The sequence below is a fragment of the Ptychodera flava genome, chromosome 3 (genome assembly GCF_041260155.1).
Source record: "Ptychodera flava strain L36383 chromosome 3, AS_Pfla_20210202, whole genome shotgun sequence".
Taxonomy (NCBI): domain Eukaryota; kingdom Metazoa; phylum Hemichordata; class Enteropneusta; family Ptychoderidae; genus Ptychodera; species Ptychodera flava.
The window spans coordinates 48,496,534-48,522,937 of record NC_091930.1 but is presented as its reverse complement, the minus strand read 5'-3'; the positions used below and the strand labels follow the sequence as shown (position 1 = coordinate 48,522,937).

At 37.0% G+C, this 26,404-nt stretch overlaps 1 protein-coding gene and 1 long non-coding RNA gene across 4 annotated transcripts; both read left to right on the top strand.

Annotated features, from left to right (window-relative positions):
- Nucleotides 1-1,304: 1,304 nt before the first annotated feature.
- LOC139130190 (uncharacterized) lies at nt 1,305-23,430 on the top strand. 3 transcript variants are annotated; one of them, XM_070695935.1, is made up of 7 exons: nt 1,305-1,377; nt 4,315-4,385; nt 5,212-6,493; nt 6,825-6,920; nt 7,999-8,385; nt 9,187-9,723; nt 21,475-23,430. In XM_070695935.1, exons 3-7 carry the CDS (start codon nt 5,995-5,997, stop codon nt 22,269-22,271), a joined length of 2,316 nt encoding a protein of 771 aa, XP_070552036.1. In that variant the 5' UTR covers nt 1,305-1,377; nt 4,315-4,385; nt 5,212-5,994; the 3' UTR covers nt 22,272-23,430. The 3 variants fall into 3 exon arrangements, with proteins under 3 accessions (XP_070552036.1, XP_070552037.1, XP_070552038.1); XM_070695936.1 differs by lacking the exon at nt 4,315-4,385 and having other exon boundaries at nt 1,305-1,398; nt 21,475-23,425; XM_070695937.1 differs by lacking the exon at nt 1,305-1,377 and having other exon boundaries at nt 4,249-4,385; nt 21,475-23,425.
- A 432-nt stretch (nt 23,431-23,862) lies between these two features.
- On the top strand, nt 23,863-25,089 carry LOC139126990 (uncharacterized). Its single transcript, XR_011550882.1, has 3 exons — nt 23,863-24,057; nt 24,484-24,594; nt 25,013-25,089. It is a non-coding gene; the product is annotated as an uncharacterized lncRNA (long non-coding RNA).
- The last annotated feature ends 1,315 nt before the right edge of the window (nt 25,090-26,404 follow it).

The window sequence follows — 26,404 nt, the reverse complement described above, 5'->3', positions numbered from 1 at the left end:
TTTGTTATTCGCTTGCTGATAAACCTCAGCCTGGCCTTTTCTAAGCCGCATATACTTATTCGACCAATTCACGATTCGGTTATTTTCTTTTCATCCCAATGATAATTTAGAAGCTCACACAGGCTCATTGTTCTTTTTAAACGCATCTAAAACGTTTTGCAACTTGGTAACATTATTTGTCAGATTGTAAACTTTCTGGAGGCAATATGGTTCCTACACATGAATGAAAGACAGTCACGTATCACGTCTTGTCATGATGCATCGTAAAGTAATTTTCTTTCCTGAGGGAACCATAGACCAAAGAAAAGACCAGAGGTCTTGCTTTGGGATCTATGAGGGCACTTAACTATGTCGCAATATAAACGCATCAGAGTCTCAGCATTCAATAAGCACCGTTATCAGCATTGTATATCGCAACTTGACAGGGTCATGACCTCTTACTGGCAGGTAGTGGCAGGACACAGGACAGGAGGTGAAATGTTGGCGTGGGTTTTACTTATGATGACGTTGAAGGGCAAAACGTGGCCAACAATATACTGACCAGGAAAGACTGATTAGACTAATCATCAGTGCTCACTGGTGAGAGCTTATCAGCAAAGTTATAGATTTAATGAGATTAGATACAGTATGTTTGCATTCTCTGGGGTCAGAAAAATCCTACAGAGTAGTAAATTTTCGATATTCGCTCTCAGGCTTAGTGTCTACATTGTGGTTGTTTTTATGGTATAATGCGCCCCTCGTTTTTATCATTCTTTTCTGGTATACCTCTTTGAGGAAAGAGGGCATTTAAAAGCTCAGGTAGTTAGAGAAAAATCATTATCTTTAGTTTATAGGAAAAAAATCGTCATAGAGCTAACATAAGGATGGTGGCCTTTCTGAGTTAAATACAGGTAAATGTTAGGTAATCTGTGTCTCTCCTGCCAAGCTTTGCGCGGTGACCCCTGATCTCTATTCTTGAATTAATGATTTGTTAAAAGACCCGTTGAAAGTTTCATTGGGGAGGCACTGTGGGGCAATGGTTAGGGTAACTGACTCATTATTGGAGTATCATGTCTATTTCAAGACAAAGTGGGTCCAGAGTAATGGACTCACTGTCAAAAATTGGTGAGTTTATGACTGAAGAACAGTGTTGTGTCCCTGAGCAAGGCACTTTATTCCTCATTGCTCCATTGGGTAGTGGGTAATGGGTTCCTCATCCTGTAATTGGGTTCGCCAGTCGGATGGGGAGAAATAAATAAATAAATAAATAAATAAATAAATAAAACGAAAGTTTGTGCAAAAGTTTAAGTCTTTCCCTTTTTCCACTGCAGCATTCCACGATATGTGATTTTACACTATGGCGGGAGTCATAAACACTGCGCACAAATTTGCTAAAAGGTAATTAGATGACTATATAAAGTACTTTTTTAAATTCATCCCTGACCACAGGCTAAAAGCGGTGAAAGAAAAGTATTTATTCAAGTGCAATTGTCATGTTTAAATGTCTGTGTTTAGAATCACTACCCTGTCCCGATGAGGTATTTCAATCATGGTACCTTTATAATTTGTGTGTGGAGGGTTTACAAGTGTAACACGAGACGTACACGCAAATCATTGTTAATTTAGCCATAATTTAATCACACTCGGTTAGCAAAGTCGCCAGAAAAGTTATTAAAATGACAATCAAAAGTCATTATGTACAACTGAACAAAATGTCTTTGAAAGAGTTTACTGCTTCAGGCAGCCAAGTAATCCTTGCCACATTTACGGTTAAACTCTAACCTTTCTTTTGAACGTGATTAAATTAACATTATTCATGAAAGATATGCTTTTTGACGTACATGGATAGTCAAGCCCTCCGAGAACACATAGTATATCGGTTGTAGGACGGCCCACCCAGACAAATACCCTCTAGACAATCACCACCAGACATTTACCCCCCTCCCCCGGCTAATTACCACCAGCCATTTACCGCCCGGATATTTACCCCCTAACACTATTTATACCGACAATGTTGCTTTGTCGAAAATGACGCCAAGTGGGACATGATGAAACTTAGAATGTTCCCAAATAATCGCGAAAACTGTGTGTGCATATTTTGTAGTCTGTCTCTTGCTTGGTGCTACATGTTTACCTTTTACTACGGTATAAATACTATAAATGACACTAAATAACAACTATGGTGTAAAGGACTAAACTAATATCTATACGACTCATTTCATTGGCTTACCCTAAACCTAACCTTGGCCCTAACACTAGGCAATTTAAAATATTTCAAATTGTCTATTTTTCTATTTTTTTAGTCAAAACGGGGTTGCATCAATAGTTACACATATCTTCAGTTTCATGTTTTACGAGTAGTTTGTGTGTTAGATATCGATGCTTCACAAAATATTTACTAATTCTGTCATCACCAACGTATAAAATTCACTCCATAAGGCTGTTTGAATCATAGACAGTGTCTATGCTATGTCAAAACAAAGTTGAAACTGATTGAAAATCAAATGAATCAGACGTCTTTTAAAATTATTTTTAAGAGAGGTAGTACTTGTTCGGGTGGTACATGTCTTGTGTGGCAAGTATCTGAGTGTTAAGTGTCCGGTGGTAAATAGCCGGGGGTAAATGATAGGTGGCAAATGTCCGGGGACTAAATATCCCGGGGTAACTGTCCTGTTACCAGTATGATCATACACTATGAAGCGATAGCAACGAAAGAATCTGGTCCACCTTTGACACAAAACAATTCATCTTTGGCTATGCATTATAGCCACCTGTCTCAAATAACAGAGTGTGCCTGTCTCTAATGTCATGTCGTGACATGTACTAGTTTTGGTTACCATCACCGAACTTTGAGCTGTCATCGTGCCGCCCCTTCACAGGCCATTTCAGGATAATCAACTATAATAGTCTGTATCGCCATATTTGTTATTCGCTTGCTGATAAACCTCAGCCTGGCCTTTTCTAGGCGGCATATACTTATTCGACCGGTTCACAATTCTCACATTTTTGTTTCATCTGAATGATAATTTAGAAGCTCGCACACGCTCATTGTTTTTTTTTAAACGCATCTAAAACGTTTTGAAACTTGGTAACATTATTTGTCAGATTGTAGACTTTCAGGACGCAATATGGTTCATACACATGGATAAAAGACAGCCGCGTATCATGTCTTGTCATGATGCATTGTAAAGTAAATTTTCTTTCCTGAGTGAACCATAGACCAAAGTAAAGACCAGAGACCTTGTTTTAGGATCTATGGGGGCAATAAACACATCAGAGTCTCAGCATTCAGTAAGCATCATTATCAGCATTGTATATCGCAACTTGACAGGGTCATGACCTCACAGTGGCAGGTAGTGGCGGGGCACAGGGTAAGAAGTGAGAAGTTGACACGGGTTTTACTTGTGATGACGTTGAACGGCCGACAAACTCAACCAACGACATATTGACCACGAAAGACAGGTTAGACTAATCATCAGTGCTCACTGATGTGAGCATATCAGCAAATTATAGACTTAATGAGATTAGATACAGTATGTTCGCATTCTCTGGGGTCAGAGAAATCCTACAGAGTAGTGAATTTTCGATATTCCCTCTCAGGCTTAGTGACTGTATTTTGATTGCTATTATGGTAGACTGCGCCTAGCATTTTTATTATTCTTTTCTTATCTACCGCTTTGAGGGAGGGGGGGCATTTAAAAGCTTATGGAGTGAGAGAAAAATCATTATTCTTAGTTTATAGAAAAACATAATTTTTCGCCATACAGCTAGCATAAGGATGGTAGCCTTTCTGAATTTAAATACTGGCAAATGTTAGGTAATTTGTTTCTCTCGTACCAAGCTTTGTGCGGTGACCCCTGATCTTTATTCTTGAATTAATGATTTGGTAAAAGACCTGTTGAAAGTTTCATTGAGAAGGCACTGTGGGGCAGTGGTTAGGGTACCCGACTCATTATTGGAGGATCATGGCTATTTCAAGACCCGGTGGGTCCAGGGTACCGGACTCACTGTCAAAGAATGGTGAGTTTATGACTCCAGTACGGTGTTGTGCCCCTGAGCAAGGCACTTTACTCCTTATTGCTCCATTGGGTAGTGGGTAATGGGCTCCTCATCCTGTAATTGGGTTCGCCTGTTGGAGGGGTAGAAATAAATAAATAAATAAATAAATAAATAAATAAATAAATAAATAAATAAAACGAAAGTTTGCGCAAAAGTTAAAGTTTTAACCTTTTTACACTGCAGCATTCCACGATATGTGATTTTACACCATGGCGGGAGTCATCGCCAGTGGAAGTAGGGCTGGAGAGGGCCAAAAAAGGAAACATGATACTGGAGATGGTGATAATGACGTCGACGTCGACGACGATGATGATGATGATGACAGTAATAGGAAAAAGGGCGGGGAAGTGATACAGAAGAAAATTCCGGTAAGTGTGACCGATATTTATGACGTAGAAACAATGACAAAGAAAAATCGTCTTCAATTTTGAACTATACAAGCAAGTTAATATTAACATGATACCTTGCTTTTAAATCATATACGTACATATTTTGATCTGATAAACCTCTGTTTGAGTGGAAGAAGGTGACATGTTGTGAGATTATATCCGTTGAGGGTCTTTGCATAGATATTAGATTTTGAAAACGCTAGCAGTCTTATTTCGCTACAATTCCCAAATCTACACCAAAATATTTCTAGAAATATGCTGACAAACTACCGCCTCAATAGTAACAGAGGTCAAAGCAAAAAGCTTGTCAAATATATCTCTCTCCATTGAAGTAACATTTGGAGCATAGTGAGTGTTTGCGTGAACAAAAGGTGGCCTGTGATACGAAAGTGATGTTTGGAATACTCAGCATTAAGACAAAAAAGTAGGAGGATTAGGGCAGATAGACTTTCCTATCGGGTCAATCAAACTACATACGTGTAGTTAGGATCTGTTCTCCGAATAAAATAGAGCTAAGTTAATCTGTCAGGGAATGAAACATGTTTAGGTGATCAAATGATTCTCTTTCTGTCAAAAGTTTTCGATCAGAGAACATTTCCTAATATACCAATTTTGCAGGTGTATATAGTCACTATACGCTCGCATTAAGCTTATCACCCTACGACACAACGTTTATTCCATGCATAGATCTCCTTTTATGTTTTCATGTGTCAGGTATATGCCCGAGAACTCACAAATTGTGACTACAGGTTTAGTTTCACATGACTGATATATTCATTTCCAGAAATTGGACGATGGTGTGAACTCGCCGGCGGCGCTTATTTTATTAGAGAGATGGGGTTCACCGATCCATGGCGGCATTGCAGCTGCACTTTACCAACTACTTGACCAGTTGAAATCGTCTGGACTTACCATCCATTGTACAGTTTTAGATGCGAATGGCACAACAGAGGAGGAGGCAAAACGACTAGGAGTTACGTTAGTTTTACCAAAAAGAAATGCTCTCTTTAAAAAGGAGAAACCAAGCTACTTTTGGCTTTCGACGCATGCAACCTTCTATCCTCATCTGAAGGATATTCCCAACTTGAAGTTCATTTTTGGATTCGGCATCGTATCTTCATCCGTCGCTGTTCATATTAAAGACAATGTACTTCCAAATGCAGAATACATTCATGTCAATGTATGGAATCCAGATGAACTAACACACGAGATGTTTCCATATGACAAAGAAGAGTTTGAATACAGACGTGAATGTCTCTATGAACAAAACCAGAGTGCATTTGTTGTATTGTCAATTGGGCCAAAAACATTTGGTCGTTTTGACCATACATATCACGATCCATCAACCACGCATCTGCAACTTGTACCACTACCAGATGAACATTACTTCCATATGCCTGTCCTTACACACTCTCCTGACAGTGACAACTTTCGAATTATGACTCCCTTTGACGAGAATGCAATATCAGTATTGAATAATCTCGCTATCGTTCCCAGAGCCATAAATATCGTTGCTGAAAGTTACTAAAACCTGGATAGTGAACCGCCGAAATTGGAAATCCTGTGTATGAATAAACACGACGACAAAGAAATAATGGAACGTTTAGATCCATACTCGAATCTCAGAGTGATAATTAAAGGACTCAAAAATACTTCATTTGGAAAGGTACTGATGCAAGCACATCTCGTCGTTGTTCCACCGCCTTCGATCAATTCGCTGAGAGTAATCGTTGCAACGATAGCTAGTGGAAAACCGATTGTACTCCCTACTGCGTCGGAAGGAGACTGCTTCATCAAGAAACACTTTAAATATTACCGGGAAAACGTAGTCGTTGAAATGCGTAAAGGCCCAGAGGTGCTTAAGGCCAAGATAATAGATATCATTGAAAATTACTCGGTGTATCTGAAGAAGGCAAAAGAGATGAGAGAGTTTATGAAGACTATAGTAATGGAGAAGTTGAAGAAAGCGAACACTGAGTTCGTAACGGTGATGGGAGAACATCTACAGCAGGCGACGTTGCAACACACGACACTTGGAGGCAAGATCCCAAAATATTTGCCCGGAGGTAAGAGACTTTACGACATGCTTAATGATTGCAAAGATGCTTATCATATATTTGACTGTGACATCCGGATACCACGATCAGAAAATACTAGGTTAACGTTCACGACATGTGACTTGGCGGATTTATGAAGGAAGACTGCTGAATCCGAATTGTAGGTCGCCATCGTTACATTAAGTCCAAACTTCAAGTACTATTAGGCCGCGCAAAATTCCGTTCACTGAAATTGCGTTACTAAAAAGCTACATCTTCATCTTCCAAATTATAGCTTTCTTGATATTTGCAAATTTTGCAATGTCTCACCCCCTTTCAATGTAACTTCTTTTGTTCACAGAATCAAAAAAACAAACAAGTCTCTACGGTCAACCATCCATCTTAAGAGGCAATGTTTTGACTTCTCAACATTCACAAAGTCCAGATCGAGAACGTTGTAAGTGTTATTTTTCTAAGTCAATTATAATCATATGAAGACATTCCCTCATTTGTGATAAATGTTTATAGTTGCTGAGATTGCCACAGTGCAGTAACCGGTAATTTGTAGGTGAAAACAACCTATCCAATGCGCACGATTTCGTGATTTATGAAAGTTTTCAAAGATTGCACATTGAGCTGATTTTACTAGTCAATTTCAAAATTGACGTCATTGCATTGGCAGAGCTAGTGAGGTCAAAGAGAGACTAGGCTTAATGTGTTGTCCGATTTCAACGTGCTAATATATTGGAGGGAATCAATCAATTGTAAGTGTTTTCTTTCTCGTACGACAGCAATGGCAGAGGCAGCAACGTTAAAAGCCTTGAAGTTCGATCAAACTTTCAGGGTATTTTGTTCAGGAAAAAGAGAAAAGTTTTTCTTCTCCTTTTCCAAAAGTTAACTGTGTCGGAATAGAAAGCAATTAGCTCCACAACTTATTGTGTACAATCGTATTTTGTACATGCAGTCTATGCAGACAAATTGAAAGCTAGGAATTTTCACCTGTCATGAAATTAGTGCCAGGACAAGAATTTTAAATACAACAAACATACCAAAATGCACCAAAGGTTATAGCTTTAGGAGCCTTAAAAGGGAATAATGTATTTCCTTTTGTGAGCAGATTGTGGGTAAAAAGTCTGCCTTTATCTTTCTGTTTACTATATTTGGCTTAGCTGGTATTGCTAATCATCATCAATATTGATCTCCTTGCGGATTACACTTTGATAGGCTGTTACTTAACTCTCAAAAGGAGTTGGCAATTATCAATAAATTACTTAAAAGCATATTAGAAAGGTTATTTCGCAGAAACTGCACCTATTAGCTATGGCTTGACTTCGCATTAAACATTTCACATGTACCAAAAATCGAACCGATTACAATTATTGCGTAATTTCCTGTCATGGACATCATTGCATGGAGCAGGATATTAGCAATAATCTAATTTATATATGCAATGAAGTCATGATTGAAAAGTTTTGCAGCTAATTTTAAAATTTTGAAGGGGAAAGTAATATTGCCTGATCGTTTTTTCACTGCAGGTACTGTCGGAGTACAAGTTGGAACTTCGCAAGGGCATGCAGAGAATGGTGTATCTATGTTAAACGTAGAGAATAGATTCTACCATACAGAAGAAAATAGACCGACAACCGAGGGGACTGGCAGAGTTCTGAGTGATGTACACAATGACTTGGAAGTGACGAATGTAGGAGACGGATGTCTTCGTTACGTGATGAAATGTGGATCCCTAGAAGCACTGGAAGCCCTGTGGAGTGAGTATATCAGTGGACGACTGGACAAAACCATCCATTCTACAGTCATCACACCAACACTACTCAGAAAGATTCAAGCTCACTACCTAACCCTTGATATCTACATTCCAGTACAGGAGTATTTACTCTGTAGGAGGGAAATACCACTATTGACAGGTAAGGTTTGAAACATTCTATTTAAATGTACAGTGAAGGCTGTCTAACTTCTCAGTGCGCTAGTTTAGACAATATTTACATGTAAGTTGCCGGGTTCCTTTGTAGGTAATAGGTTTAGATTTGGTTTTGATTCATTCTCAAAAAAGAGAAATGTCGCCTTTAGATATAGTTCAGAACAAATACCTATTTTAAGGAAGCAAATTGTGTTGAAATAGAATAATTGTAGTTAATTGCCGTCAAATGCAGATTCCATTGAATTATCTTACATGTACATGTATCAACTCAAATTTTAAGACAAGCATTAGACGACACAGTGTATTAAAACCCGTTTAAAATCTGCTTTAAAGGGATTTTACTAGTCATCAAACGTGAAAAATAAAATAATCATTTTACTTATTCTAGAATCCAAAGATGGGGATATTATCTTTGCTTACTTAGTCTGTTGAAAACATTCTGTTTCTTTTGTTTATGTTTGTAAAATGACAACTCTGCTAAGGTATTCTCTGTGATGTGTTTATCTATGCCTGTTAAGTCGAATGTGTTAAACTGTGTTTCACTTATATTCACCGAGTCCTGATTGTCTCTATCGCACTAAACCAAGTCTGCTGTGCATAGTGTATTAGACAAAACCCAACCACAGATATACCAACTCTTAGTATACTTCTCCTCAATTGTCATGATTATCAAACACAACATGTTTGTTGATCAAACCAGTGTGTCACATGGACTATTAGAATTCAATAACATCCTAGAATATACTGTCAGCATTTTCACAAACTGTGATTGCATTCATTCCAACAGGTTCAGTGCAAACTCCATCTCGTCGATACAGTGTTGCTGCAATAACTGAACTGAAGGCTGCACCGCGTGAGGATATTACCCGGCACCATACAGTGGACAGTCTAAATCTACTCCTGTCACGGATGCAGATACGGGACAACCAAACCATCTCTGAATTACTGAGTAGAGATGACTTCAGTGTGGAGGAGTTACAGGGCCACAGATCAACGTTTGTCACAAAGCAAAGGAGAGTCAAGCCTGATGTCTATTTCAAGGAAGCCAAGTTCGGACAATCTCAAAGTACAAAGGAACGGCATATAATGACTCTGAAGGATGAAGCCAGTTCTTTCTACAAAGTGGAGGATGAGTTTGTGCAGCTGAAAATTCATGCCAGTAAACATTCTGCTCACAGCAAAGCAGTCCTGCATGAAGCTGGTCAAAAACTGATGATGCAGAGGGAAGACATCACAAACCAGGCTACACCTCTGAAGGAAAAGAGTGAAGCTGGAAAGACACGCATCAATGAGTTGCAAGGTGATGTAGAACGAGTTACACAAGGTGGGTGATATGCTAGTCTAGACATTAATTCAGCACTAGGTGAAAGGTAAGAGTGTGATTTCTGTAATCTAATCCAAAAAAGCACCGCAATTCGTGTACAGTTGAAGAGTGTGCGTACGGTGGCTTTTAAAGGAGGTCGACGCCTGGGGTCGACAGTACCTATAATTTATGGCTGTTTCAATGACATTGATGTCCTTGCAAAATAATTATCTAGTTATGTCGTGAATGTCATGTGATGCGTGATAACAGCTGAGCACTCAATACATACACCGAGGACTACTTATAGCTTAATGTGCAGGCAGGTACAAGGTACAGGGGCGAATGGTACACGCCATTCTGAATAAACACAAGGTGTGAGAATAGCAGCTCATAAATCAAACAGTTAAGGGACATAAAATCACGACCTGTAGGCCTGTGGTTACAATCGAGCGATTTAAAAGTGGTATGACATGAACCAAAAGTTATCAATCTATTTTTAGCTTTTTTCTACCTATATTCCGGCAAACTGGTGGAAAAGCGCTACTCCGATTACCTATCAGGGCTTTCTAAACGCTACTGTCAAGTCGTATTTTTTCAGGCTACACATCGTTTATGGGAGGTAAATTATGAACAGTCCTCACAAATTACAAATCCTTACATATAGGCGGTAAAAGACAAGATATTTGTTCTCAAATACCGCTAGAAGCAGTACTGGCATGTACAGACTAAACATCCCTCTACACTGTAGAGACACGAATCCTAAAGTTTTTCCCCATTGCAAGTAATATCTCCCACAAATCTTTGTTGTTAACCCCTTTAAATATAAAAATAGCGTCAACGACGCTGCATTCTCATGTTTCGATTTCAGTCTCAAATAAAAGTAGGGGCATCATTAGTCTCTAACTGATCTTAATTCTCTGCCTAGCAGCATTGTCGTTATTTTCATAATCATAATTGAGAATGTCATACGCATTTTGTTCATATTTGCACAATAATTCTGACAAGAAATAGGCACGTTTCTACCCAACATCAAACTACTACTTCACTAATGTTAAAGTAGGTCCCTAAAAACTTTCAAAGTCAATTTCAAAGCAGTGGTACAAGAGGTTTTTTGAAAAGGCTTATTGCAATAATTGAAATCAAGAACATCACCTGAAAAATGCCAATATGAAATCCCTGACTGTTTCCGTCCAATTCGTGTGGTTATGACAAGTAAATGGTTGTATGCCTTTATTGATCAGCCTATGGAGTCATGCTCTTCGAATTCCTTGTAAAGCAATTCTTGAATTTATTTTCATTAATTTGGCTTAAATGCATTGTTTTTGTTGCCTTGTACTACATAATGATGAGAGACTGTAAAAGATGGACATCATGACGTCATAAAATCAGCTTAGTTACCAGGCTTCACTGTACACGTGAGTTCATTCATAAGGGTTGTTGTCATGATTTGATCCTGGTGTTTGACTGCTGTTCAAAGCTGCATTTCAGGGTGATGAGTTACTGTAGAAATTGTTGTCGTGTTTCGAACTGTGTCTCAATTATAATTTGGTACGTCTGCATTGTTAGAAACGACAGAGTCCAATCCATTTGAAATTGTAGACAAATCCATGGAAGAGACGAGTATCTTTCCCAAAATATAAACCATGTACAGAAGGATGTTGGCCTATTTCTGTGATAAATTCTTTTATTAAGACATTGCTCTCTGCGAAGATAAACCTTTCGTACCAGTGTAGCCGTCAGCAAAATATCCAAAGATTAAACATGATATCATCTGTTGTCCTTGTAGACCTGTACAAACCTCTGATAGAATACGTTTTCTGAGTAGTTTATCATGCCTCGTGGTGGGACCTTTGGATACAGATCTTGTCCAGTATCGAGCAACTGAAGTCCTGTTTTCCTGACAATGATAGAAAAAATTGCCCAGTTGTAATTATTTTTCATTAAATTTAATCTCGAATATCAACTTAACTGTCAATGTCATTGAAATGAGTTCACAAGTTGTGTTGTCGTTGGTGGTAGCATCTTGGAAATGCACTAAATTTTATAAAATTTCTTCCAGGCTATTCCCTACAAATTTTAATTATGAAATCTTGGTGAACAGATCATTGATGGTAAAATGATTCACTTCTTCATATGTTCATATTTATGGAAATATTCTATCTCTATCGTAAATCACATACATTGTACTTTGCATCGAAGTAACCACACACAATTCTTTTCGAATTTTTCAAGCTTTGACAGATCCTTGGTTTTGAAGCAGAACTCTTCATTTTTCTTGAATTTAATTCTTCATGTTGACTGTCGGTCATATTTTTATGATTTTTACCTTTAAAGGCTAGTTACTTTCCCAAAGCAAACAGAGCTCTTGTAAACTTGACTTTTTAGGATGCACACAAGGGTACATCAACATAAAAATTACTGCAATGCTATTTTGTCATTTAATATTTCTCTTAATGGGTACTTTGTGGAAAACCCCCCGACCTTATTATTTGTATTTTTTGTTGTTTAGACCAAAACGTGGGTTTTTTATTGTTGTTTATCGGAGTTTATCATGGTTCTGGAAATTTGGCAAAATATTATACACAACAGTTGATTTTTGAACACTTACTGCGTATGACTTACAAACTTTGCTCAACAGAGACCTTTATAGAGTTTGGACACAGCTGTGAGAATCTATGTGCAGTCGATGGTTGAAGTTTGACCGAAATGCATATTTTCAGTACTATACACTGTGCATGTACTACGATTTATTTGCGCGGACTGTGTTAACATGGACATGTTTGTAACTACACAGTGTATATAATTATTTTATACACTGTGTAGTAACTTTCACCGTAGACTTAACATGGGTCATGGTGTCACTTGTACACTTTTGCATAGATTGTGAATGAAAGAAGGGTTTCTAGAGGGTTGTTTACATAAACAGATTACAATGTGCAAACTATGATTTTATAATCATAATCATAATTTATTAATAATCATAATTTTAACAACAATGATGTTTCCGGAAGATATTTACACATAGACGACATTGTTTGAAATAAAGTAAGATTTTATTATTCTGTAACATTCATATTAATAATTTTTCAATATTCATAATTAATTTTTGATCATAACTGGAAAAATCAGAACAAATAATGTCCAATTAGCCTGTGCTAGAGAGATGTATAATGTGAATTCAGCGAGATCCAGTATTCCATTGCGCTGAGATGGCAGTGAATGACTTGAGTGTAATTTTCAATTGGCTTTCAAAATGCTGGCCATGGGACAACTTTTCTACTGTTTCTACTTTTTCCTTGGCTCATACAATAAGCAAAATATTTTAAGTGAAATCATGGATTCCAGCTTCTCTAATAAACTATATTCTTCAAACATATGTAGAGGGTCAGTGCAAATATTTTCTTTGCCATAGTGATCAATAGATGTTGTTCAGAAGTACAGACATCTCTAACTACCACAGGTCAAAGGTCAGAGGTTGCTCTGCTCCTTCGTCGCTTTATGCATTTGCCATTGTAAATCACAGACGCTGTATGTGTGCAATCAAAGTGCGCACAGACACAGGTCATTCATCAATGTTGTAGCTGTTCAAATTCAGTGCATTCAGTTTTGACATTTGACCTAAAATACTGAATATAATGCAATATGCAAATGAGCTACTTATCGCGTCTGATGCTCATCAATCATTAAGCTTTACTAAATCTCAGTGACAGTACCAGTGTACCTCAGAGAACTGTTACAATTGAGTGTATTCACTTTTGACATATGAGCTTATTACAAAACTTCATTAATTATGCAAATGAGCTATTTATCAGCATGTCAGTATAAAATTACACCATGACCAAAGCTAAGCTTGAGTAATGTATCCTAGAAGTCTGCTCAAATTCAATGCACTCAGTATTGATGACCTCATTAATTAATTAAATATGGAAATAAGCCAATAATCAATATTTCATGCTCATCAAATTTCAGAAAAAAGCAAAACTAAGCAGGACTAGTATTTCTCAAACTCTCATCAAATTCAGTGAATTGAGCTTTTACATGAGACCTAGTTACAGAGAGTTGCTGAATATATTAATGAGTTAACAATCAGATTATCATGCTCATAAACTTCAGTATAACTAAATGTAAGTATGATCAGTGAATTTCAGAGATATGGTTACAATAAATCTATTTGGTAGTTATATGTCTTAATTACAGGAAATCAGTAAATATATAAATTCGAAAATAATCAGTATGCTGCACTCATCTACCTCTCGATTACCCAGACTGCACAGGGCTCTCAATAGAACTCATTAGCAAATGTGAAAAGAAACAGTAGAGAACTGTCAGTGATGGGGATTTGAGATGGAAGTGGGTAGCTTGAACTGTTGTGGGGAGTGGGCAGACCATAGAGGAGGTCAGTTGGCATTATAATTCAATGAGAGGGTAGGTGTGGGAGGGGGCAGTTACAAACAGCTTCCCTTTCTCTTCTAAAAGGTCAATATTAAAATATCTAAAATCAGCATATATCAGCTTAAGAGAATATATTTTGTGGTGATTTTGTAAAATTGACTGAATTTACCAGTTGACTGCACCTGGGTAATGACTTAGACTTGTATGTACGAATGCAAGAAAAATATTGTAATATGGCATCACTATCTTCATGGCTTAAAGACAAATTGGTCAGTTTCATCTCTTTCAAGAAATACTGAGGGAAAATACTGACTTAGTAGATTTGAATGTAATTTCTGATAAAATTTCTACATTGTGTCTTCATTACATGTTCATAATTTTAATCAATTTTTATCTCCAAACATTTGAAAAGCTTGTATGGAGGACTTAAGACCTATGCTGCTTGGAAATTGTAATTTACTTTAATAGAATTGTGCTGTCTGCTTCTATGAAGGCTAACTATTGTTGCAGAGTGGTAAACAAGCCATATGTGATCAAAAGGCAACACCTGCAGCCAGCTGTGAATCCACAGCATTTAGTTGTGGGCCATTGTTTTGAAGTAGAGTCATCCTGGTCACACCAACCATTAAAAGTGCCAGGCATTCTTACACTTAAATCAATACAATGGGTGTATACGCACAGCCTTTAACTGTTCTGAAATCAAACATCCATTTCACCTGATATAATGACAATAAAGGCTTAAAGTTGAAGTACCATAGAGTAAAGATGCTTGTTTCAGTAGTTAGACATAAAATGCTTTGAAACTGAAGGTGGCACAGTGCATTGTCTGATGAAAAATTGTTTGTTCATTCAGAGCAACTGCTGTGATTTCTATGAGGGTTACCTGAGGCATTTGTCCAGACATGACCTAAGTGTATGACGTCATACATTTACCAACTTTAGTGTTTGGTAATCATTTGGCTATGGTAGATTTAATCCACATAACATGAATGTTTATGTTTTTAAAGGTTTGGTGTGCATAATTGAATAAATCTCTTTCTGTGATTCCAAAGCAATCACCAAATTTATATGTGTGCATTTTTGATGTCATGTACTGCAGGAGTCTCATGTTTAAAGGCAGAAAATTACCGTTACTTAATTTCCTAGTAATTCACTACTCAAAAATGAAAGATCAAAACTTTTGCTCAAATTTTCCTCAAGCAAACTTTCAACCAATCTGTTTCAAAATCAGTAATACAAATCGAGGTAGCCGTCCAAATTTTGGTACTAGAAAAACAGATTACCAAAATATAATATTAATTATTCAAAATGGCCACCATCCCAATGTTATCTTCGAGGAAAAAATACAACTGCCAATTTTCACAAAACTAAGCCAGTCAAAATTTCACTCTAAGAATTAAAGAGCTTTAAGCTGAGCCTGCATAAGTGCAATTGACCAAAACAGAACTACAAAGGCTTAGAGTCCTAATACACCTGTCCCCTAGTTGCATTCTACACCTTAATTCTTCTCCAGTGCCCTGATCCACTGGTAACTTATAATTTCAAACTTTTGCCAATCTCTTACTCGAGAATTACATCTTCAATCAAACAAGCATCTCAGAAGTTTAATGATGGAGCTGTTGCTCATTACCATGTGCTTGAAGAAGTATAACATCAACAGAAACTTTGAAATAATTAGAACAAGTACCTATAGCTGTGCTTATACTTTACCTAGTATATGGCAATTAGCAATGCGTGCACCCCTGTATCAGGCCCTAGCTGTGCAAGCCTGACACAACCCTGTGGTAAAGGTCTGTGTCAGCAAAGACGTCACATTGGCTGTGACAGCCTGGATAGATATACACATCTGTAAAGATCTGTGCCAGCAAAGACGTCACATTGGCTGTGACAGGAGTAGATATACACTGTATCCAGCAATGCACAGCCATGATGCCAATTGAGCTGTTCATGCAAAAAGGTGTGTGACTGCGCTGTTTTTCAGCGAGCAGGCAAATTTCAAATCTAATCAGCAGGCGGGGAGAAAAAAAAATTGATATTTACTGTGGGCGGGGAAGAAATTTGATTATTTTCCGTGGCCAGGGAGAAATTTTTGACAGTGGGTACCAGAAAATACATAGAGGGAGAGGGTAGCGGCAGGTGGTTGATAAAACTTCAGTGGAGATTAAGCTCCTAACTTAGAGTGGAGCAATGTTCCAAGGTATACTGCTAGCTGTTCGCATTGTTTGCATATCTAAGGGTGCCTAGTTGGCATAGTGGGCAATGGGGAATTCAGTAGAGGGGAGATGGTTAATGGGGAGCTTGAATTGTTGTGGGTAGTGGGTAGACCATAGATACTAGAGGGCAGTACGTGGCATCAAAATTCAGTGGGAGGGCACATTTTTCCACGTATTCCAGTGGGATGGCAGTTACAAACAGCTCCACTTTCCCCTCCAAATTTTAAGTCAAGGTCAAAATAATAAGTAAAATCGGTATATCAGCCTTCAAACCATGTTTTGTGATGATTTTGCGAAATTGATGAAATTAGTTGGCGGCACCTAAATGCAAAGGCATTGCAGTGATATGATCACAGTGATGTGGGTCTAAAATTTCCAGCTGTCTTAGGACCTGTATAAAGGACGACTCTGTGCGGGATATAAATCTATGTTAAGTTCTCTGCACTTGACACAGTCAGAAATTTCACCTCTGTACTAACAGACCTAATTCCTAATTCAGTTCTGTTGATACAACTCTGAAATCTGTCCGAGTTTTCTGTATCATAGCTAGCCTGTTATTTAATTTTCACAGTTTGTTACAGACCATGTTGTATATAGCATGTCATGGAAACTGCATGCAGCTAGCTGTGTAGTATAAGTTCAGTGTAAGTTGTTGACAAAGTTTGTTCAGAATTTATCTAATACATGGCATAAAATGCAGTTGAGAATATTCCTAATCTTTTCTATCATCCATTAACAAAGAAGCCTTGTAGCAAACAAAAGTGACATCATCCACACGAGGGACTATCATTGTTTACATTGGTTAGAATATCACACAGACTTGACAGTACACTATACATGACAGAAAAGTAAAGTAATTATTAATTCAATTTTGACAAAGCATTATGTAGTTTTAATAAACATTTCTAACAGAAGAGAATATTGAAATTATCGTTGGCATGAAAGCTTGCATGGCTTCCCTTGGACATATATCACGGTTGTTGCTGGTAGGCTGGGTGACTGGGGCAGTTTGTAAATGCCCAGGTTTCTATAGTGTTAGGAGTGATCTGGCTGTTTGTTGACAAAAGCATACTTTGTTAGCAAATGATAAACAGAGACCTCTGAGGATGTGATACACCTTGTGGTACACCTTGTCACTGATCTGCATGAAACAAGACCTGCCAGAAACAAATCATACTAACCTAGCTACTACACTGCATGATTATAATTGCTAAAAAAGACATGGGCAATGGAATTTTTGAGTAGGCCTCCAATATGGACCACAAGTAGGAAAGATGTCTGAGCCTCAAAACCACTCAGCATTAAGATCTCAGTGCCTCCGAGTCCAAGTGATATCAGTGATGTTTTCAATAATTTCACCTGAAATTCAAGTGAAATTTCTGTAAAATTCTTGGGATTTGAACATACAACATATAGAACCAGGTCATGAAGTGAGGACTGGTGTCAACGAGGTCAGTTCGTCTAAACCGTTCAGCTAATTCCCCAACCTTTAAAAAGGAGTGGTTCAATTAAAAAGAATTAGATTCAGTAATTCATAGCGTATTGAGGTTCTTGCTTCTACCTCCGTGGTAACACCAAAAAGTCTGGAAGAAATGAAGAATACAAACATGCATAATTATGTAAATCACTAGCCTAGCACTTTAGCAGCACTATCAGTATAAAGTATTTGAGCGACAAACTTTGTCATCACCATGTCTTAGCTGTTAGGAATAAAAGTACGAAAATCACTGGTAAAATTCATGTGAATTGACTTTTTGGACAAAACACAGCATTATCAGTATAAAGTATTTGAGCAACAAACTTTGTCATCACCAGGTCTTCCCTATTAGGAATAACAGTACGAAAATTGCCAGTAAAATTCATGTGAATTGACTTTTTTGACAAAACTCTGTACTAAATGACAAAAGGAAATATTCAGTTTTACATCACAGATATAGCAGCTGTATGGATGTCTACATTTCTGGTGAATCAGTGAATAATATTAATTTCAGGTTAGGATGAAAGGCAGCTCTTCTCTCTGTTTACAATATTTTTGGTACAACTAATGTTTCTGAAGGCTTCTTGAATCTTAGGAACATTATTGTACAAATTTTGTATATATTTCCAAAAGACGGCATTAGTGGGGATTTTTAAATTTTGAGCATGAGCTTCGTAAAATAAATGTCAATTGGTTAAAACTCATTTATCAAGGCATACATCAATCCATATATTTATCAACAATCATTAGCAGCTCACATTAAGAAGTTTAAAGTTCTCATACAGCAATGTACATTTCAAGGGACATTATCAGGATGGGACCGACAGACTTCTTTGTTATCAAAATTGCTTCATTAAGATCATTGTCCTTCTAAAAATTCTCAAGCCAGAGGTGAATAACACATCAAAAGATAAAACAATTACTTATTAATTCCTAACAGCAGGTATCTATATGGTCATGAGTTTGAACTGATGATACAGCCTGTTTCTGTTAATCAAATGAAACAACTGTCATTTTGGTAGATATAAGAAGGGTGTTGTTCTGAATTTATACTATAGTTAGCTGGTAAATGTCTTTCTTTGATTCATTCACATGGAATTTTCTTATTTCAATTTTAGGGCAATATTCAAAGATTATAATAGCAAAACAAACCGGTCTTCATGAAATCATGTTTGATAGAATATACGTATGCCTTTTCAGAAAAGTTAGAGAATGGAAGGTATGATGGTTTGTACACGGTAGTTCTCTTTTTGGAGGATGTGATGGCCCTGAAAAGGGCCGTTTGGTTTGTGCGTACAATATGTACACAGTATTGAATTTCAGGCTCACTTGAACCCAAAGACATCTTCACTGTTGTTGTTACTACTGGTAAAGATGTAATCTGTAGAGTTGGTGACACTCTCATTAGCTTCATCATTTGTCTTCAAGTCTTCACAACCACTGTTTGATAAACTTTATAATAAACTTGACCATGGCTGACTGATTGACCTTTGCCCAGGACATCATCTCCAATTCTGTCACTAGTACAGTTGTCTTCTAGATGTATCTTTCATCATGGAAGTTAAAAACTCTGTCTCCTGAATGATCTGTGTGAAAATAAAGACATATCGATCATGAAATTTTTGACAGATACCAGTTTGGATTATTATTACTTCAAACACTTATACACTGGTAAAATACTTTCATTTTACGAAGTACATAGGTTTATCTGTTTCCCCATTTCCCTGTACACTGGTGTAAAGCAGTTGAACTTTTCTTATTGAAATTACTGGAGATGAACTATTGTCTGGGGTGTAAAGGTTAAACAAAAGTTTGTTTGCTGTGGCCATGTAAAAACATAAAGGACAATTTTCATGAAAAGAATAAAAGTTTCAGTTTGACATAAGCTACAAACAATATCAGAATATGTGTAATATATATATAAGAGTATTACACGACTTTTTGAGCAACTTGAGCAACATGGCTTGTGACTCAGAGTTGCCTGCTGTGTCACTTGTTGAGTTGCACAACAAATTGCCTTCAGTAACTCGGCCTTTACATTTGTGAAAGAGACAAAAAGAAATATTCACAAGTGTCACCACACTTAGCATGCTGGTAGAATATTTGAAGGATTGCAAATTAGGTAAAATCGTTGGCACAGAAAGACAGTAAAGAACTTTACCCTGGTATTAAATATAATTTAAAAACAAAACAACAAAACAAGATGTATCAATCACAGTGATCAATACACAGAGTATTAAAGTTCTCGTTCCACATCCTCAGCACTCAGGAAGAAGAAATAAAATTCATATTTGGTGGTTATAAATTATGTAGACATACCCTGAAAATGCATGTTAAACACAAAGAAATTTTGAGATGGCCAAATTACCAACATACATGTATTAATCACTAAAACTTGTTTTTTGAAAATTAAGTACATCATAAATATTAACAGATAGCATTCATGTTCTGGGAAACTTGGAAAATTAAGAATAAAATGAGGGAAATAAAAATAATAATAATTTGGCATGGCTACGGCACAATTAATCTGACAAACACTGTGGCAACCCTGGAGCAGTAGAAACTAGTTAACAAGCAATCATTTCAGCATGGCCAGCACAACAAACAAACATCCCTTTCGCATCAAAATATTAACATCATAAGGAAACCACAGATCTACAGTTAGACATTATTTGGATGGAGGAGAAGGAACTAGTAAGCAAAACATAATTTTAACATGGCCAATACAACAAACAAATAAACATCCCTTCAACATCAAAATATTGACATCATAAAAGGAAACCACAGATCTACAGTCTGACATTATTTGGATGGAGGAGTAGAAACTAGTAAACAAAAAATTATTTTAACATGGCCAACACAACAAACAAATAAACATCCCTTTAGCATCAAAATATTGACATCATAAAAAGAAACCACAGATCTACAGTCTGACATTATTTGGATGGAGGAGTAGAAACTAGTAAACAAAAAATTATTTTAACATGGCCAACACAACAAACAAATAAACATCCCTTTAGCATCAAAATATTGACATCATAAAAGGAAACCACAGATCTACAGTCTGACATTATTTGGATGGAGGAGAAGAAACTAGTAAACAAAAAATTATTTTCACATGGCCAACATAACAACAAATAAACATCCTTTAGCATCAAAATATTGACATCATAAAAAGAAACCACAGATCTACAGTCTGACATTATTGGATGGAGGAGTAGAAACTGGTTTATAAACAAAAAAATCACTTAACATGGCCAACATCACAAAATGAAACAAAATATCATTTAGGTAAATAAAATGTTGATAAAAATATCAGGTTTTATTACAAAAAACTCCAAAACATACACAGTAATAAACTATGAAAGTGTTGATGAAATCAAATCATGATAAGATTATTTGCAAGCTGACTGCTCCACCAGTAACACATCAACAAAACAATACAATGACTTACCTTATGGACTGAAAATCACATTTCCATCAATAAAATACAATCGTGTTGCCATGGAAACACGTGAGTTACATAACAATGTAAAGAAGTTGTTCCTTTAAATGTTCCATGTGTTTGTGTAAACAAAAGAAGTTTGCATTCAGTCAAAATTTGTGAGATCAGAAAATGTTTGACTTCATAGAAATTGTAGTTTGCAAATTGACCTTTGACCTTTGTTTATGTTTTCGTTTTCCTACTAGGCTATCCGGTCAAGGAAAGTGTCCTGGAAGTGTTTGGGAAAGGATCAATGCCGGGACAATTTGATGGGGCCAATGGAATATACATCAAGAACAACGGTCAATGGGTTATATGTGATTATGGGAATCATAGAGTTCAGGTTATTGATCCAATCAAACTCTGCTGTGATCTCATCTTACAATTCCATGCATTCCCAAAGTCATTTAATCCGGTGGATGTCACAGTGGATGAAGACAATGACCAATACTTTATGAGTGACCACAGGAATGGTCAAGTTGTGGTGAGTTCTGGACAAAGCAAGATTTTAAACTGTTTTGGACGCAAAGAAGGAATTGCACCAACCGGTATCTGCTTGAGTCCTGATGGTTTTATATTCATTGGTGACTACAAAGGATATGTGAGAAAATATAATAAATCTGGTGAACACATTGCAAGAACTGAAAAAGGACAAGTCAGTGATCCCTTGGATCTGATTGTGAATAAGAAATGGATTTTTGTATCAGATGATGACAGGAAATGTGTTCATGTTTTGAATCACCAGATGCAAAGTATAAGAGACATTGGCAAGGGACACTTAGAGGGACCAATGGGTGGTTTGTGTTTTGATCACCAACAAGATGGCATATATGTTTGTGATTTCAATGGGCATAGAGTGGTTCACTTCAATTGTGATGGTGAATTTCTCAGCTATAAAGGTCAAGGTCAGTTAGAGGAACCCCGTTACATTGCACTGTGTAAGGATAATCCATACAGATTAGTTGTAACACAGGAATACTGTATTAAACTACTGTACATATAAGCAGACATGACACCACATCATGTCAACTCTGCAGGGATATCTCTAGTGAAAATCTACAAATTTTCTGACAAATTTTACACAACTCATTGCAACTGCCAGGCTGTAAATGGGTATTTTTTGTTGTCATGACAACAATTGTTCATATTTACCAATGTTACTTTGGATCAAACACAATGTTCTCACTTCGACATACTGTTTTATCAAACTGTTTTTAAATAAACACTGATTCTGATTGATCATTTTTTAAATTTTGTTCATTTTCCGACAGCAGCCTGTTGCAATTTTTTGTGAAAAATTTGTCAGAATAATTTTTTGACTTTCACAGATGTGTGCATGAGTGTACAGAAACATACATAGAAGCAGACATGACAATATAACATGTCAAGTCTGCAGGTATATTTCTGGTGAAAATCTACAACTTTCCAGACTAATTTTACACAACACAATGCAACCGACAGACTATAGATGTTGAATTTTAGTTGTAATTTTGCCAAGAGAGTGTATTTTCTCATAATTTTGGAAAAAATAATTATTTTGTATACTTATAACACAAATAATCACATTTTGAGTAAGATTTCCATCGTACCTGCAATTTTTTAGTTTTAGAAAAATTTGCTGATCCATTGATTTCAAATTGTCGGCTACGTTACTCCCTTTTGCAATTGTGTTGATAAAACTTGTCATAAAAATTGACTATTTTCACAGATATGTGTGTGCGGAAACGTACCTGCGTATTCCGATGTCTTTTTTGTATCCTAAGGTGCACTGATTTGTCAACATCGGTAATGATTTCCGCAGTTTTCAGGAATTTTATACGGAGGCGGCAAATTGTCCGGCGGTGGACAAGCTGCCATGTTTCAACTGACTGTCTGTATCAGATGGAGTTGTTTGTCGCAAGGGGGCGCTATGACCAATATCGCTGTCAGAACGGTACGACAGCTACAGACGTTGGTCTTCACTGCAATTTTATTTTACCGCTAGTTTATTTAAACAACAACAAGACAAAGAACGTGATAGATAAGTAAAGAATCTCGGAATATTTCAAGTTGTAACGAATAATACACCGTTGTAAACTTGACAGAAAAATATTGGTATTGTGAAAAGAGTATGCTTTCAAATTGTTCGAAGTCTGTTGACAAAATAAAACTTTTTTGAAAGCAAACTAGAGTGTTTTTAGTATTTACTTTAACTTCAAAAGTTCCATTTAGACAGAAATAGACCAGAAATAGACAAGTATTACTGAAATCATCAATTTTTCAGTCAAACGGTCAGGTGATGTGGTAAATTCATTGGCAAATCATGGTAAAATTTTCCCTATCTACCGTTTGCCATGCCCTTCATAAATTCCAGAATTAAAAGTGCCCTTAACTGTAGCCCAGCATGGCAGGGCATGGAGGGTAAGTTTAATCCTATCAAGAGTATCTGAATTTCTAATATTCCAAACAGTCTATTTTACAAAGGAAGTGAAATACAGTATATAATGTCAGATGTTGCATTATTAGCATTTTCAATTCCTGCAATTGCTAATTGCTAATTGCTAATTGCTGCCAGATTTCTTTTACATATTTACACTCAAATAAGATGTGTGTTCCAGTGTTTCTTCTTGGCCACAAATATGGCATTTCCAATCACAATGTTTTGGCCATTTCCTGTGACTAGACCTTCCAATTTAAATCACTTGCTGAATTGTAAGCAAAATTTATTGAATTAAGACGACTGCATAAAGTATCTTTTTTCAGTTGATGAGAGTAAGATTCTCAGCTGGCCATATATACAAACGTAAAATGTAAGTACAAGGACACTGCCATTTATACTCAGACTCTGGTTTAATTACATTTGACCATAGTGCATTTTGTTTTTATTTCCTGATGATATACCCCGGATATTCTTCCGTCGACAACGTTGCATGTGCTTTACATGTTTTCCTTGTCACTAGTTTGTCATAAGTTGTTGATGACGCCACTTTCACCCTCTGCCTGGCTGTTCCACCTTCCACCCTGGTATAGCTTAAAGATATTTGTCTCTCTTGTGTATCTGTTAGCGAGTCAAACTGGCTCTCTCTCTCTCTCTCTCTCTCTCTCTCTCTCTCTCTCTCTCTCTCTCTCTCTCTCTCCCTTGTATGAAGCAAAGGTAAGCAGTGGATTTGCCAGCTTTACTTTTTATGCAAATGAAAACTGACTGTCCAACACCATTGCCGTGCCTTCCGTTACAGTCTGTGATGATGGTCGCGTCCAGTGCGAGGAAGGGTGTATGAATTATTCAGAAATGTGTGACGAATCTGGGGACTGCAAATGTGTCGGTGATCTGATACGATATGCAACGCGTAAGTACTGGCCCAGCACTGCTGACTTGCAGCGTGTTTGGAAGGGTATATCTGATTGGTCGATTGTCACCATTCTCAGCAACTAAGGGAGTTTATTTCTATTACTCAATTATAACGGTGAAATTCTGCCAACCAATTGGATAACAGCTTCCAAAACGCTGCAAGTTGGCCCACCAAGCAGTCAGCCCATTGAAAATATCGCGGTACCAATAAAAATCAAAATATCAGCGCTGGAATAAAGTTTTAAAATTAAACGGTAGAAAGAGAGTCTATAAAAACGCATTCCGTTGATTATTTTTCAAATCATGTTATTGCATATCGAATTTTTCAATTTCAAGCATTAGGTAGTAGTAGAAAACAGTCGTCCATTTTTCAAGCCAGGAAAACATATCAAAGGTGTGTTCTGCTTATTTTTCAGAGTACCACGAGACATATTGAAATGACCGGGACGGCGGCGCAGTAGGCCGATATAGATCGTGTATGGCAATAAAGTGCATGTTGAGTAACCAATGCAAACTTTTCATAGAACAGATGTTATTAATTATTGTTATGATGTGCACGTGATTTTTTCCCCACAAGTTTTGGATATTACCAATAAAAATATGGTTATGGTTTGAAATACGCAAACTACTCGAACCTCTTTGTATAAATTTACAATGCGTGTGTGCATACATACATACATACATACATACATACATACATACATACATACATACATACATATATATACATACACACAAACACACACACACACATATATATATATATATATATATATATATATATATATATATATATATATATATATATATATATATATATATATATATATATATAACCGAGGTTATTGATTGGCACGCGCGTGTTAATAGCCAGGTTGACTAATGCCACGCGATGGCAATAGACGACCTGGCTATAGACACGCCCGTGGCAACCTGGCTATTGCGACGCCATGGTTGAACGATAATTCTGAGATGTTATTCTGACCTGTAATTGACTATCTCGATGGTTCACGTCTGAGTCCATACTGTTTTTTGCCGATAATTCGGTCAATGTTCTTAACCAAACGTAATCTGTTGCTCGACAGCAGAAGTAAAACACGTTTATTATGAAAACACGCAACGGACAATATCCATTGATCTCTGAGTCATCGTCGCCGTTTGTCATCGGCGATCTTTGCCTCACATACCTTGTGGGGGGGGGGGAGACGATTCGCAAAGTTTTTGGACTAGTCTTTATTGTCGTTGTAAACCTGGAGCTCGAGCACTCACTTCACGGAGTATGGCTTCAATCTATCTGTGATATCGCAGCGCGCCGTGCTATAGTGGCGGCTATCGAACGCGCTCGTGTCACCGCAGTACTATAGTATACTGTTCAGTTTAAAATCATGTGTCAGGGAAATGAATGTTTGGAGTTATCCTTTCTGAGAGGGAAAGGATGAGAGGAAACCTTTATGTACAGGTGAATAGAGGATTGTTTTGCAATTTGTAGGGGAGGAGCAATTACGAAAAGTTGTCAGGTCCTCTCTCAAATTACTGTTCGTTCAGAATACCCCACAATGATGCATTCAGATGTGTTGAATTGCACACGGTATTTTATACCCGACATTCAGAATTCGACCATTTTGTAAGTGATAAGGTCAGGGTCAAGTTTCTGATATGCAAGCGGCGTTTATTTTATAATTTCAATGAAGGCCAGAATTATCATTCATTGGCCATCTGCTCATTGTGATCTCAAATAGAAAACTACGTCCCTGTACTTGTTCATTTAACTTTAAATTTAAATTTAACAATGAGCAGTGTCACCATTG

What these genes read in the sequence shown, in the direction of transcription:
- LOC139130190 (XM_070695935.1), top strand. Translation starts at nt 5,995, where the DNA reads ATGAATAAACACGACGACAAAGAAATAATGGAACGTTTAGATCCATAC. An exon ending in AAGTCCAGATCGAGAACGTT is followed by an intron (nt 6,921 to 7,998) that starts GTAAGTGTTATT and finishes TTTTCACTGCAG; the next exon opens with GTACTGTCGGAGTACAAGTT. An exon ending in TGTAGAACGAGTTACACAAG is followed by an intron (nt 9,724 to 21,474) that starts GTGGGTGATATG and finishes TTTTCCTACTAG; the next exon opens with GCTATCCGGTCAAGGAAAGT.